We start from the raw sequence: 12500 nt of genomic DNA, 5'->3' as shown, positions 1-12500 counted from the left end.
AGAATGTCTTATTTCTCAGGGGAAGCAGTGTAATATATTAAGTACCCTATAGTACATATTGTGTTAGTACCCAGAGTGCATTGCTGTAATAAAGTTGTGTTGAAGCGGCCATGTTGTGTGTGCCTCGTGGTCCGAGTTAAATCACAGAATATTACAAGTGCGAGGTGAGCTGAGGCTGACTGAGGGAGTAAGTGAGTGAATACCTGATTTGTTGACAACCGTAATTTGAGGATAAAATCACCGGCCTCTTTTTCTGAGAGGTCTCCAGACAAGACACGTTCATTAATCAGCATCTTCATCAAACTCCTGCTGTCTGCTTGAGATGTTACCGGCCCTTACATGGATAAACGATAAAAATATTAAATAGATTAAGACCAGAATAGTTGAGACTGGATTGTTAGTTGCTGAATGAAGAATAAAGTAACTCTTTAATCCTGCAGGATGTATAAAACAAAACAACAGATTTAAAAATAATAATTATATATTATTTAACTTAAGTTCTCGGTAATGGTAAACTCGAGTGTATATTTTTTCCAAAAAAATTCAGAAAATTTAATTTTTAAAACAGCTAAAATTGCTTTTCTTTGTTTCCCAAAAAAGCATAATTGGCTTTCAGGTAGGGGGCAGATATATTCAGCAGACCGTGAACTGCATGTGAAATCTTCAAGCTCGATTTTCTCGGGGTTTATTTTGATGCCAAAATTACAACTTCTTGGACCTCCTGTCCCAACAGGTTTTAAGATATTGCTTCCAAATTTTCAGTTCTAATAGACGATTGTACCACCCCAAATACCATGTGAGAAATTTTTCGTTTGTCTTCGGAGACTGATTTTATGGCATGTTTCCTGCCCAAATTAAGTGTGAGATGATCATGAGAGTTTTGACTTTGGTGGGTGATATTTCATTCAATTCTTGATATACCAAAAATTCTTCACACTGTATAGGAGTGCATTCATCTGTAACTAATTGAAATGCTACAAAGTGCGGTTATTTTTGCGATAAAGTAAAGTCCTGAGCAGCTGAGACTCAGTCGTTCGGAGTTTGAGGCCTCAAAACTAAAAGGCAATAATTTATTAATAAATACCAAAAAACTAAAACTTTATTCAAATAATTCAATCTATTAGCTTTAATTAATAAATGACAATTGATATACGTGGCTTCTGATAGGATGCGGAAAAAAAATAAAGATTACGCGGAAATTTTTGGCCATATTATGCGGAAACATGCGTTGATTATGCGGAAATTACACCGGATTATGCGGAAATTTAAACAAGTTATAAAACTAATAATTAGGCCTGTCCAATGCATTTACATGCTTACAGTAAATCCGTAATCGAAATTGCAACCAATACAATCGCATTTGTGACCGAATTTTTGCCCTTTGTGATTAAAATACATGGAGGAGTCACCAATTTGCGACCAGCTTTCACCGTTGAAATAGAAGGGTTAGCAGTTGGCATTTTGCCGCAACTTTTGGTAAAATAAATAAAGCGATAAAAAATTATTTTTTTTTCTCGTCATGAATTTTGTTTCAATTTGGAGCAAAAGTGTAATACCTTTGGAGCGCGATCCATTCCCTTGATCATTGACTTAGTTTCTTATCAGTCACGTCATTTGCTGAAGTGTAACTGTTTCTCGTCCAATGGAAAGCATTGTAGGAACAAAAACTAGTGTCCAGGCTCAGTGGCAAAAAAATGCGCGGAAACTGCTTACGATCTTTCTTACGAACTTTCATCTTGCGAACGAAATGGTCTGTTTTCTTCAATGTTCAGCGTTTCAAAACAGTCAATTTCTTCGGCTTTTATGTTTTCGAGGATGTTAAGGAGCTGCTTTATCACTAATATCGGGTATTTCTTTTGTTTTTTGCCGAAAATATTGGAATTATGCGGAAAATATCCGAATTATGCGGAAGATGCGGATTTCAGTGTATTGTGCGGATCCGCATCGCCGCATCCTGTCAGATGCCATGGACATAGTTTGACCCTATACGAAAAATTAATAGCAGCACGACAAATAATTATTATTTCATTTTTCCGCAGAGACCTCATTTTCCTTTACCGAGACCTTTAATAATTTTTATAAAGATCTACACTTGTAAAATAAAGTAATGTTGATGCTTCACTACCACTTAACCAAGAGTTGGCTACTTTTTGGAGAATATTCTTGGTTGGGATCAACCAATGGAAAAACTGCCAGTTTAAACCCAAGCACTGACCATGATTACTGGTACTTCTGAATAACAGATACAACTCCTGTAAGACATATGATAGTCTTTATTTTAATAATTGACTAAAACTCATTCACATTTGCAACAAAATTATGCACACTGACACATACGTGCTGGCGGTAAAGACTTGCTCTTTTCTTTTTCAAGTTCCTTGGCCCTTATGTCAGCAGCACTACTTGCTGAGCGGTAAAACTCAACTGGTTGGTTTGATGTTGGCTTTACATAACCAAAATTATCTGGTGTTTGTCCTGAAGTAAAAAAAAAATTCAATGTACAAATGTGTAGCTTGTTGATATGATCAGGCCCCCCTCTTTTCGAAGGAAGAAAGCTATTAAGCTTCCACCCCACTCTCCCTATTTTTTATAGCCAAATCAATAAATGATACACTGTATTAATTTAATTAATCACAAACATGGCATCTGACAGGATGCGGCGATGCGAATCCGCATAATTCCCTAAAATCCGCATCCTCCGCATAATTACAATATTTTCCGCATAAAACTGAAGAAATGCCTGATATTAGTGATAAAGCAGCTGCTTACCACCCTCACAAACACAAAAGCGAAAGAGATTGACTATTTTGAAACGCTTACAATGTATTTTCCTGAACATTGAAGAAAACACGCCATTTCGTTCTCAAGATGAAAGGTAAGCAGTTTCCACTCATTTTTTGGGAATGAGCTGGACTCTCGTTAAACCGTTTTCATAACATACCCTAGGCTCGAAATTTTTAAAAAAGATACAAGGTATGAAAATTTAGCCCCAAGTTATAGTAGCAAATTAAATTGCATCATTTTGTATTTCTGGTAAAGTAGGGACAATCATTGCGATGAAGTTGTACAAAACAAAGAGTCAGCAATACGTACCGGTATGTGTAAAAAACCGCTGAAAATGGTGAATGATCGAGGAAATGGATCATGGTTCAACCACATCACAATTTTGCTCCATATCTCCAAATTGAAACAAAATTCATGACAAGAAACAAAATATTTTTTTATCACTTTATTTCTTTTAGCAAAAGTTTTGGCAAAATTAAATGCCGATTACTAAACCCTTTTATTTTAACGGTGAATGCTGGTCGAAAATTGGCGAGATGTCTTAATCGCAAAGGGAAAAAGCGACTGTATTGGTCGGAATTTCAAGTCCTGATTTATCATAAGTATGTAAATACATTGGACGGGCCTAATTATTAGTTCTATAAATGTTCAAATTTCTGCATAATCCGGTGTAATTTCCGCATAATCAATGCACGTTTACGCATAATATGGCCAAAAATGTCCGCATAATTTATTAATTTTTTTCCGCATCCTATCAGAAGCCCTGCACAAATGACAATAGTAGACTGGTCCAGTATGGTTTATTCACATATGCTGGAAGTTCGGACAGGTTCCCAACAGTGAACAAATTAAAATGGTGCAAATGACAGTCTTGTATAATGCATACATGCATATATACAAGTATCACTCAAATCTCCATATTAGACAGTACCAAGTAACTTCCCCTGGTCCAAAAAAGGAAGTACAGAACTGTTACAATAACTCTAGTCTGTTTCTTTCTTTTCTTTTTGATATGATATGATGATATATGTGCTTGAAATAATTATCAAAATAAGCCCCAGCCCCCTGAGGACTTACATGTAATAGAGGATTTACAGTAATTGAACATGTAACAATAATTTCTCAACCAATTGCAAGAAAGGAAAGATTGTGCAGCAAAGTGTTTCAGCATATTACTATTACAATGATAATTTTATTTAGGTAAATTAAAATACTGTAGGATGACCATTTAACTTGCTACACACTTGTTGGTTTTATGCGAGGTGCCATGTTTTATGCAGTCAATAAATCAATGAGTCAATGAGACTCACAATCAATATACATTGTAGCAATAATTTATTGATTAAGCTTAAGCCCTCTTTCAGTGATTAGGCCTAAGCACTCTCTGAAATTTTAGCTTTCATTTTATGGTTTGGTTAACTGCACTAAATCATTGACTCATTGACTCAAAAATTAAGTGTACACTCATTTTATGCATCCCCAATCAGTGTTTAATATTTCATTACAGAATATTGGTAGAGCAATTAGTACAAATTAACTTTAGAAGATCTTACCTGTTTCGCATATGTAGGGGTTTGCAAAGTTTTCACTCTCCCCAGGCTGCATTTCTACATATAATTGATCATCTGGATTCAAATTGGATTCAGCTGAAGTCATATCTTCATAGAATTCTTCTTGCTGACCAGATGCCATTTCTTCATACAACTCTTGTACACCATCTTCACCAGGGACCTGGTTATCTTCTGAATCCATGTTTGAATAGATTGGGGGATCACTTTCTCTTGGATCATTAACATATCCAAATTTCTTTGGCATTTGAGTTGGTAATAAACAAACTCCCTCTTTCATCGGAACATAACCGTCTCTGCCACCCTCACCACACATTTTCTCATAATATCCATCTTCCTTTTCTTCCTCTCTTTTGACGTCTGTGTATAATCCAGTTTGATGACCAAAGTTTTTTAAGACATAACAGTAAGAACCATCTGACTTTTGCATTCTCACATAAAGAGCCTCCTCCTCTCTGTTCCCAGTTCCCATTTCAACATAACCAATTTTACATGTGTCACCTTGGTCCTTCAGAAGTAAACAGATAATTAAACAACTTATTAATATTAAGGAACACAATAAATTATTTATCAACATTCTGCAAAATAAATCAGTTATAGTATACGTTGTGTATTATTAAAATAACTTGAATTAGAATGTTGTACAAACAATAAATATTATTATATTAAACAATAATTATTGGACGAGGTTTATATATCATGACAGTGAGAATACCAAGGGTGAGGTTTGTGTTATCTGCTCATCGAAGGATGAGGTGGATAGCACAAATTAAACAGAGACCTTGATAATTCTTGCTATTACACGTATGCAAAAACAGAATCCAATAATAGTAATTGTTTCATTATTCCTGGGCACTTGTAAAGACAATTGAGTGCACACAAAAAAGTGATCACTGTAAATACAGCAAATCAACTTGTAAGTAAGCAATTTTCATTATTTTTAATTTAGAACTTTTTGTAAAATCTTAATTAAGAGCTTAAAGGTCAAGTTTACTGTATGCTGACATGAATGCAGTTAAAGAAAGTAAAATTCTTAGTCTCAGAACGAGACTTGTTTAGAATATTATTACTTCATCAAACTTTTGGTCAGTGTTTTGGGTGATGTTCCTTCTGCATGCATAAAAACTACTGTCTGTAGGTATGACGCCACTCCTACATGTATATAAACCATTGCCTGTAAATTAAAATAACATAACGGAAACAGAGCCATCAAGAATCACAATAGCTACTCACTATGCAGCCAACCAAAATGGACATAGTGACATCAGTGAACTATATTTACAATAATAGTTTAAACTTGTGATATCCCGGGCCTAGTTACTGTAAACATCACATGATGTTGAAGCTTTATGCAACAGCCATCAGCAAAACACTGTGATTCAAGTTCAAAATTTAATGATATTGACTGTACTTGCCAAAATCTGGACAACGTTTTGCGATTGGTTGGCCATGGTATGAGGTGTCCAGAACATCAGGGTACAAAATCAACCCTAAAGCAGGCAGTTGATTTGGCACAACATGAACAAATGCTTCGGTAATTCCTAAACTTGTGATGCTTGAGAGGGGCACCCCTTGTGTACTTAGTTTCCTTCTAGTGTTTACAAGTACGTGTACTTACTTGAAATGTACGTATTTCATTTGCCAACTCATAAAATCCATGATTCTCTGCCACATTGTATGGCCGTTGATTGTCACAGTTCTTCAACGAACATGCTTCACGTGCCCCAGGATGACATAAAAGCACTTGGATAAGCTCGGTTAGTCCATACTTGCAAGCAAAGTGAAGCAAAGTGGGATGCTCTGCATCAGATTTATCTGCGATGTATAAATAAATAGATAAATAAAATAACAAATGAATAAATAAATATCAAGTAAAGATGTAGTGAATTACACAAAGTCAGTATAGATTATTAAGCTATTTAGGCCCCATTTTTTTTCTATTTACACAATATTATTTATAATTATTTAAAAACCAAATTTAGGGTTTCGTGCGATTAACACCATAACCAAGAAATTGGACTGCTTGCAGTCTCTTCTGAGACAGTCGAACCGCCTGCTTTCGTCAGTCACTCAAGCGAGGCGAGGGGAGAATGGTGATAGAGTGAGATATACAATCATGTAGGGACTGCACGCTCTTCTGTAAATGGACTTGTTCAGAATTTCCCATTGCACCAGCAACGGGAAAATAATTGCAAATTTTCTTGATGATTCTATAATTAGGTACTTCTTGTCAGATTGTCATGCCAGTCTGTCTTCAATTTTCCCTGGGAAAAGATAAGCATGACATGGCTTTTGTGGTTTCGATCATTTGTCCCTTCGAATGGTTAACACATTGAACCCAAACTAGATCATAAACTTGTGGTCAAAGCTCTCCTATCAGGCAAGTAGGCTATGGCTGCCAAGACAATATTCAAGAGAGCTACATGTATGCTTTCTTAAAGGATGATAAGTAGGGTAACCCAAATCAAATGCCATTGGTTGTGGAAATCACTACTTGTCGCAGCATCACAAAAGACCAGATTCAGTCAAACAATTACAGTATGTTGCCTATTAGTATCCTACAGCTGTACCAGTACCATTATCCGACCAGTTAAAAATAATTTCAAATTTTGCCACGCCCTTATTAGTTGAGGGAAAATGAAGTATACTGAAAGGAAACCGAACATTTAAGCTCCAAGATGCAAGTTTTGGCAGGCTTTCATTTGCAGAGGGCACCGTTCATTTCAGGTGAATGAAATTTTCATGACTTTTTTTTTCCTTTTCACTGTGCAGTAAAACGACCACTGTTGAAGAACAGGTTTGTAAATCATGATACCTATTTCAAGGAAACTTTCAATATTTGCAGTGAGTATTCCCAAGGAATTCAAGTCGATAGAACAATTTCCAATTCTTCCTGAAATTTACTGTTTCTAGAATAACGGAGGCCAGAATCATCAACATTTTTTCACTAAGCGTGCCCAGAATACGACCAGTTTTTTGTTTACTGTGCAAAAATCATTAAAGTATAAGATGCAGTCGTGATTAATTTCATATTGTAAACTTTCATTGATCTGTGTGTGGTGTAATGCTATTCTGATAAAACTCAATAAAAATTTCTTCATTGATTTATCGAGCAGAATTATTTTCCGTATGTTGCTTTCACACCACACTTTGCATAACTACCAGAAGCAGAAGTTAGACTGGAATTCTCAGTTTTTTCACAATGCTTGAAGTTCGTAATCCACATTTTAATGCCAAAGTACGGTACTTTGCAAGAGCAAAGGGAGACAAAAATATCTTATGACTGCCGAAAGTTACGTTTAAGTACGTTGTTATTCCTGTGGCCGGATATATACTGGGCTCGCTGGTCAGATACTGGGAAGCAATGGATATCCATAGAAATGCAAATTTCACCACAGAAACAAAGGTAAAAATTAATGCAAAGCTTGTTTTCATCACATTACAGACTAACTTTTAAATTATTGTTCCAAGGACAAATTTCACAGCTCTTGGGGCTAAGGAAGGAAAATTGAAGCAGTTCTAAACTGAAATGATAGGACACTGGGCAACATAAGTTGTATCTACAATGTATGGGTAGTTGCCATTGAGAAGAAGGGGATTTGGTTAAAGGGGACATGGCTTCAAACAAGAATTGAGTCATCTTTTCTGCAGAACAAGCTCTATCTTCTGACTTCACTGATTTATACTCATCTATCATTATAATAATGATAGATGAGTCATCTGTTCTAAACAAGAATTTGTCCTTGATACATGTAGTTGTAGACAATAGTTGCCAAAACACTTCAACATTCAATTTAACACTTATTCTGCAAATCCCGCAGTAATCTGATGCCTGTCTATCCTTGGGTTTTCTACCTCTCTTTTTACGTAAGGGCTAATGTGGGGTGTCGCTCATTAAATTCAAAGCAAATGTGACCCTTCACGCGAAAAGGGGGCTTATGAAAATTTCACGCTGATGCCGATTTCACGGCAGACAACCGTGAAATTATATCAAGCAAGCTGAAATTCCGTGAAATTCCTTTAAAACAGAGTGAACTCGGCGTGAAAATTTATCATACCACCGTGAACTAGTTCACGCCGGGTAGTGAAATAATTCACGCCGTGAAAAAATTCACGCCGTGAAATAATTCACGCCGTGGAAAAAAAAATCCTCAAAATTAATTAATTTCATTATCAATACGTTGGTTTTGAGTTTCTGGCAGATTTCGAGTGTGAAAGAACCATTGACGTGAACCTTTTGATGCTCATTAATTTTTGTCTACTAAAAGGTTGACTTAAACTCAACTGAAGAAACATGCATGCCGGCGAATGGATTTTGCGAGCATGTGAGTACTGAGCATTTTCCGGCAAGGACGAGCAGTGATCCAAACATCTTTTCGAGATCACCCAGCAGAAAATGAATTATGAGCATTAATCTTTGGGGCAAATTGGAAAATCACAGCAACTCGCGTTATAGTATGTTTTTAAAAGTGCGCCAAATGGTGCGACTAACCGCTCAAAGTACAATCAAAATCCAAACGTGGTATCAGAGTAATGTAACTAAAGAACCACTCCGAATTTCAGGGCTGTGCGATATTCCAAACTCAAGTTATTCGTCAAAATTATAATGTATGGAGACGCTCTCTGCTAAACTGTAGACACTTCTCGTCACCTCTTGTCGGTTTTCACTGTCACACCATCATCAACACCACTCAACAATAATAAAGTCAAGAATAAACGAGGTAAAAGAAGATGAATATTTAAAGAGTCTCGCAAAGGTTCAGGCCTGTGCGATGTTTCGTGCGGGAGATATTCGAAGAAATGTTTTACTCCAAATCAAATTTATAAGGCTTTGAATGGATACGCGTAAATAGGGCGGCCGGAAGCTAACAAAAACATATGTCATCGAGTTTTGCCATAAAAAGCCGGTAGCCATCTTCTAAAGTCTCATAAACATCAATGTGAGTACTTGTCCTCATGCAAGGACTGTTCAGATTGCAAACTCTCAGCGGATAAATCACTTTTTTAACCTACGTGACAGCATTCTTGGCCGCAATTTTAATAACATCAAACTTGTCATGCACTGTACAGTAACCAGAGACAACTAACTTTCTCGTGTTACTTTTAAACCGAATAAGCTTGAGCAAAAATCAAGGATGCAGGCCGACGGCGGCAAAAATGTTCCCATAAATTAGCGAGGCCGGTTAAAACCGCAGAAGGGATTTAAGATCCACATCGGGGATGTCAATTTCATTGCGTATTTTTGACCAAACCGTTGATTACATGCAGAATTGGGGAGCATTCCTCGTATGGTGTCTAGTGCGCTTTTGGATGCTTCCCTCTCCTCCTACACAATTTTTTTGATTGTTTATACTACAGAAGAAACTGTAAGAAATAAACTGTTTTGCTCGGTAGCGTAATTCGTGTTAGTCGTCATTTTCATCCAAATTATAAATCGTCGTGCCATCAACAAAGCAAAACAATCGTACCAACTTCGATTTCGCCGAAAATAACGAAACGGCGCCCCGTAAAAACTTAAACCTTTGCACACAAGAGAAGAAATAAATACCATTATTCGATTTCCGACGCATTGTTTATCTTGGTTAATTCCAAAACCAGGACAAGAAATTTTCCTGTTATTCTTTTAATGGCGTAGCAACAATTTCACGGCGTGAACATAATTTCACGGCGTGAACTCATTATTTTCACGGTCTTCGATTTCACGCCGTGAACTTTTTCACTCAGCATAGTGAACTTTTTCACTCAGCATAGTGAAAAGAATTGGAGCAATAGTGAACTTACCGTGAAATTTCAATTTCACGGAGTGAAATAGTAAATTCACGAGCCGTGACCGTGAAATTTATTTCACGGTTCACCATGAAATCCATAAGCCCCCTTTTCGCGTGAAAGGTCACAAATACAGTAGTTTTTCTGCGGTTTCCTATCCGAATAATCATTTTGATTGAATTTGACATGCACATGAATTATTCTCATGCCATTACTGTTAGCATTGCTGGAAATAATTTTTTTTATTCACAGGACATATAATTTATGTCCTTTCAAATCTTCATTTTGGTCGGACATTTGACAAATTGGACCGGACATAATTTATTGACTGACAACACCATGAAGAAGATAACTCAAGATGTGCTGGTGAGATGTTCGGTCATCGTGTCCGATCATAATGTGAAATTGGCCGGACATTTTCAAAATTTGGTCAGACAATGTCCGATGACCGACTGTTATTTCCAGCACTGGTTAGTGTTAATTTACATTAGCAATAAAAGAGGCGAAACCATCGGCCATATCTTCACTCTAGAGCTATCACCATTCACCCCTCAGCTCACTTGTGTGAAAGACTGATCAGAAGTGGGTCGTTTGACTGACTGAGAAGGGAATGCAAGCAGTCTACCTAAAAAGAAACATCTGACACCTCCGATGAAAGCAAATGAAGATAACAGTGGATCATTGCAAACTAAAATTCAGAGAATCAATGAATGGGTGTATCTAAGATAGTGGCACTCAGCACAGAGTGGGTGACATTGAAATTACTTGGAAAAACCTGGAATTATCCTGGCTAATATTCTTGAGCCATTATTGGTGTTCCCAGTATGAATCTACTGGTAGGGGTTTTAAAGAATACTGAGAAATTAAATTGGTAGCTGGTTTGAGAAGAGTAACAGAATGTATCGACAAGAGGCCTAATGATCCTTTTATCGATGGGTGTCTGGGGCCTGATGCCATAATCTAACTTTTAAACAGATGCCCCAATATTTTAAATTACACCACATTTCTTGAAAAATGGAAATAATTCGAGGATCCTGTTTGCTTGTCTTTAGTTTTTTTCAGTTTAGGGAAAATTAAGCAGCCAACTTTTTGATCTAGTGAGTGAAGAAGGCAATGTCTTTTTTCTTGTCATTATATTGAAACCACTGAGAATCTACAGGAGGGTATTTACCTGTCACTTCCACATGTTGAGTACCAAGGAATGAAAATCCATTAGGAGCTTTGGCCTTAAAGGTCCCAGCAAGACGCTTGTCCAGTTCATGAACTTCTGGTGGTGAGATCTGCAGAGCTTCGCACATGAAACGAATAGGATCAAGTGCTTCATACAACAGTCGATGAAGTGAGTCACTCCTTGAGATGAATTCAAACCTATGTTGGCCCAATATCCGATTTCCATGATGAACATAAACTGTCACATCACATGGCTTTTTGTATTCTAAAGGAAATGATGACAATTACCATGTACATGTACTAAAATCAGACAAGACAATTCAAAGTGGACCCTCACAAATGCAAGTAAAGTACATGTATAATTTATTAAATGTAGATAAGTGTAGGTTTTTCTTGCAGGCAGATGCCAGAGAGGATTGATTTCAGTCCCACTGCATAGTTATACAAATATAATATTATCTTGCTTTTACTTACCTGGTGTGTCCAAAATTAATGTTGAACTATTTGCCAATATAGCATGAACTTGTAATCTTCCTCCTGAACCCGCAAACTCAACAATAAATGGGTCTCTGGACTTTTGCACATTTAAGCGATGGTCAAAGATAATGGCTATTTTTTCCTTGCACTAAGAATGGCAAACAATAAAGAATTAATGAGTGCGACCGTTGGGAACTGCTAACGGTCACCCTGCCCTGATTGGTAGATTCCAATACATTCAAATGCTTCGAATTCCTTTGGTCTGGTTTCTTGCACCGATCATGTTGAGAAAGCTTTAAATTATGGATTTCACGATCACCTATAAAGTTCTCTGTGAATTTTCGAAGGATGAAGCTCAAATTCGGCAAAATTATGGGGACATCCTTAATCGGTCAGATGCTGGTGTTTTTAACGTGAGAATGTCACTGGTTTAATTGGCATAAGTTCCAGCTTGAACAAGACAAGGTCACTGGCCGGTGGCTAAGTGCTGCCTGCCTTGTCAATTTTCTTGACTCTCTAACACTGTTGGCCAAAAGGAGATCTCACAAAATGGTCGCCTCATACAGCTTGGAACAACCAAAACAATATAACACAGGACAAAGTTTACACTTTGTTTTATCTTTCATTGAATAAAAATGCTTTCAAATAATTATTATTGCTGAGCAAATCGCAACCGCCGTAGTGTATTTATCCTTCTACAGATTGATAACAACAACACCAACAGATCTAGAGAGT

General features: G+C 36.8%; 1 protein-coding gene across 4 annotated transcripts in view; it reads right to left on the bottom strand.

Moving 5' to 3' along the window:
• LOC138008023 (phosphoinositide 3-kinase adapter protein 1-like) overlaps positions 1–12500 on the bottom strand; it is a 46673-nt gene that overhangs the window by 26101 nt on the left and 8072 nt on the right. For 3 of the 4 annotated variants that reach the window (XM_068855191.1, XM_068855193.1, XM_068855192.1), the window contains 6 exons: positions 11763–11913; positions 11290–11553; positions 5971–6167; positions 4338–4860; positions 2338–2475; positions 204–334 (listed from right to left, as the gene is read on the bottom strand). In XM_068855191.1, the coding sequence (XP_068711292.1) occupies positions 204–334; positions 2338–2475; positions 4338–4860; positions 5971–6167; positions 11290–11553; positions 11763–11913 (1404 nt within the window). The remainder of the gene's footprint in view (positions 1–203; positions 335–2337; positions 2476–4337; positions 4861–5970; positions 6168–11289; positions 11554–11762; positions 11914–12500) is intronic. The other variant, XM_068855194.1, reaches the window with a different exon arrangement.

This window comes from Montipora foliosa, chromosome 6 (genome assembly GCF_036669935.1).
Source record: "Montipora foliosa isolate CH-2021 chromosome 6, ASM3666993v2, whole genome shotgun sequence".
NCBI classification, from domain to species: Eukaryota; Metazoa; Cnidaria; class Anthozoa; order Scleractinia; family Acroporidae; genus Montipora; species Montipora foliosa.
Note: the sequence above shows the minus strand (reverse complement) of the source record. Positions and strands in the feature narration are given on the sequence as shown.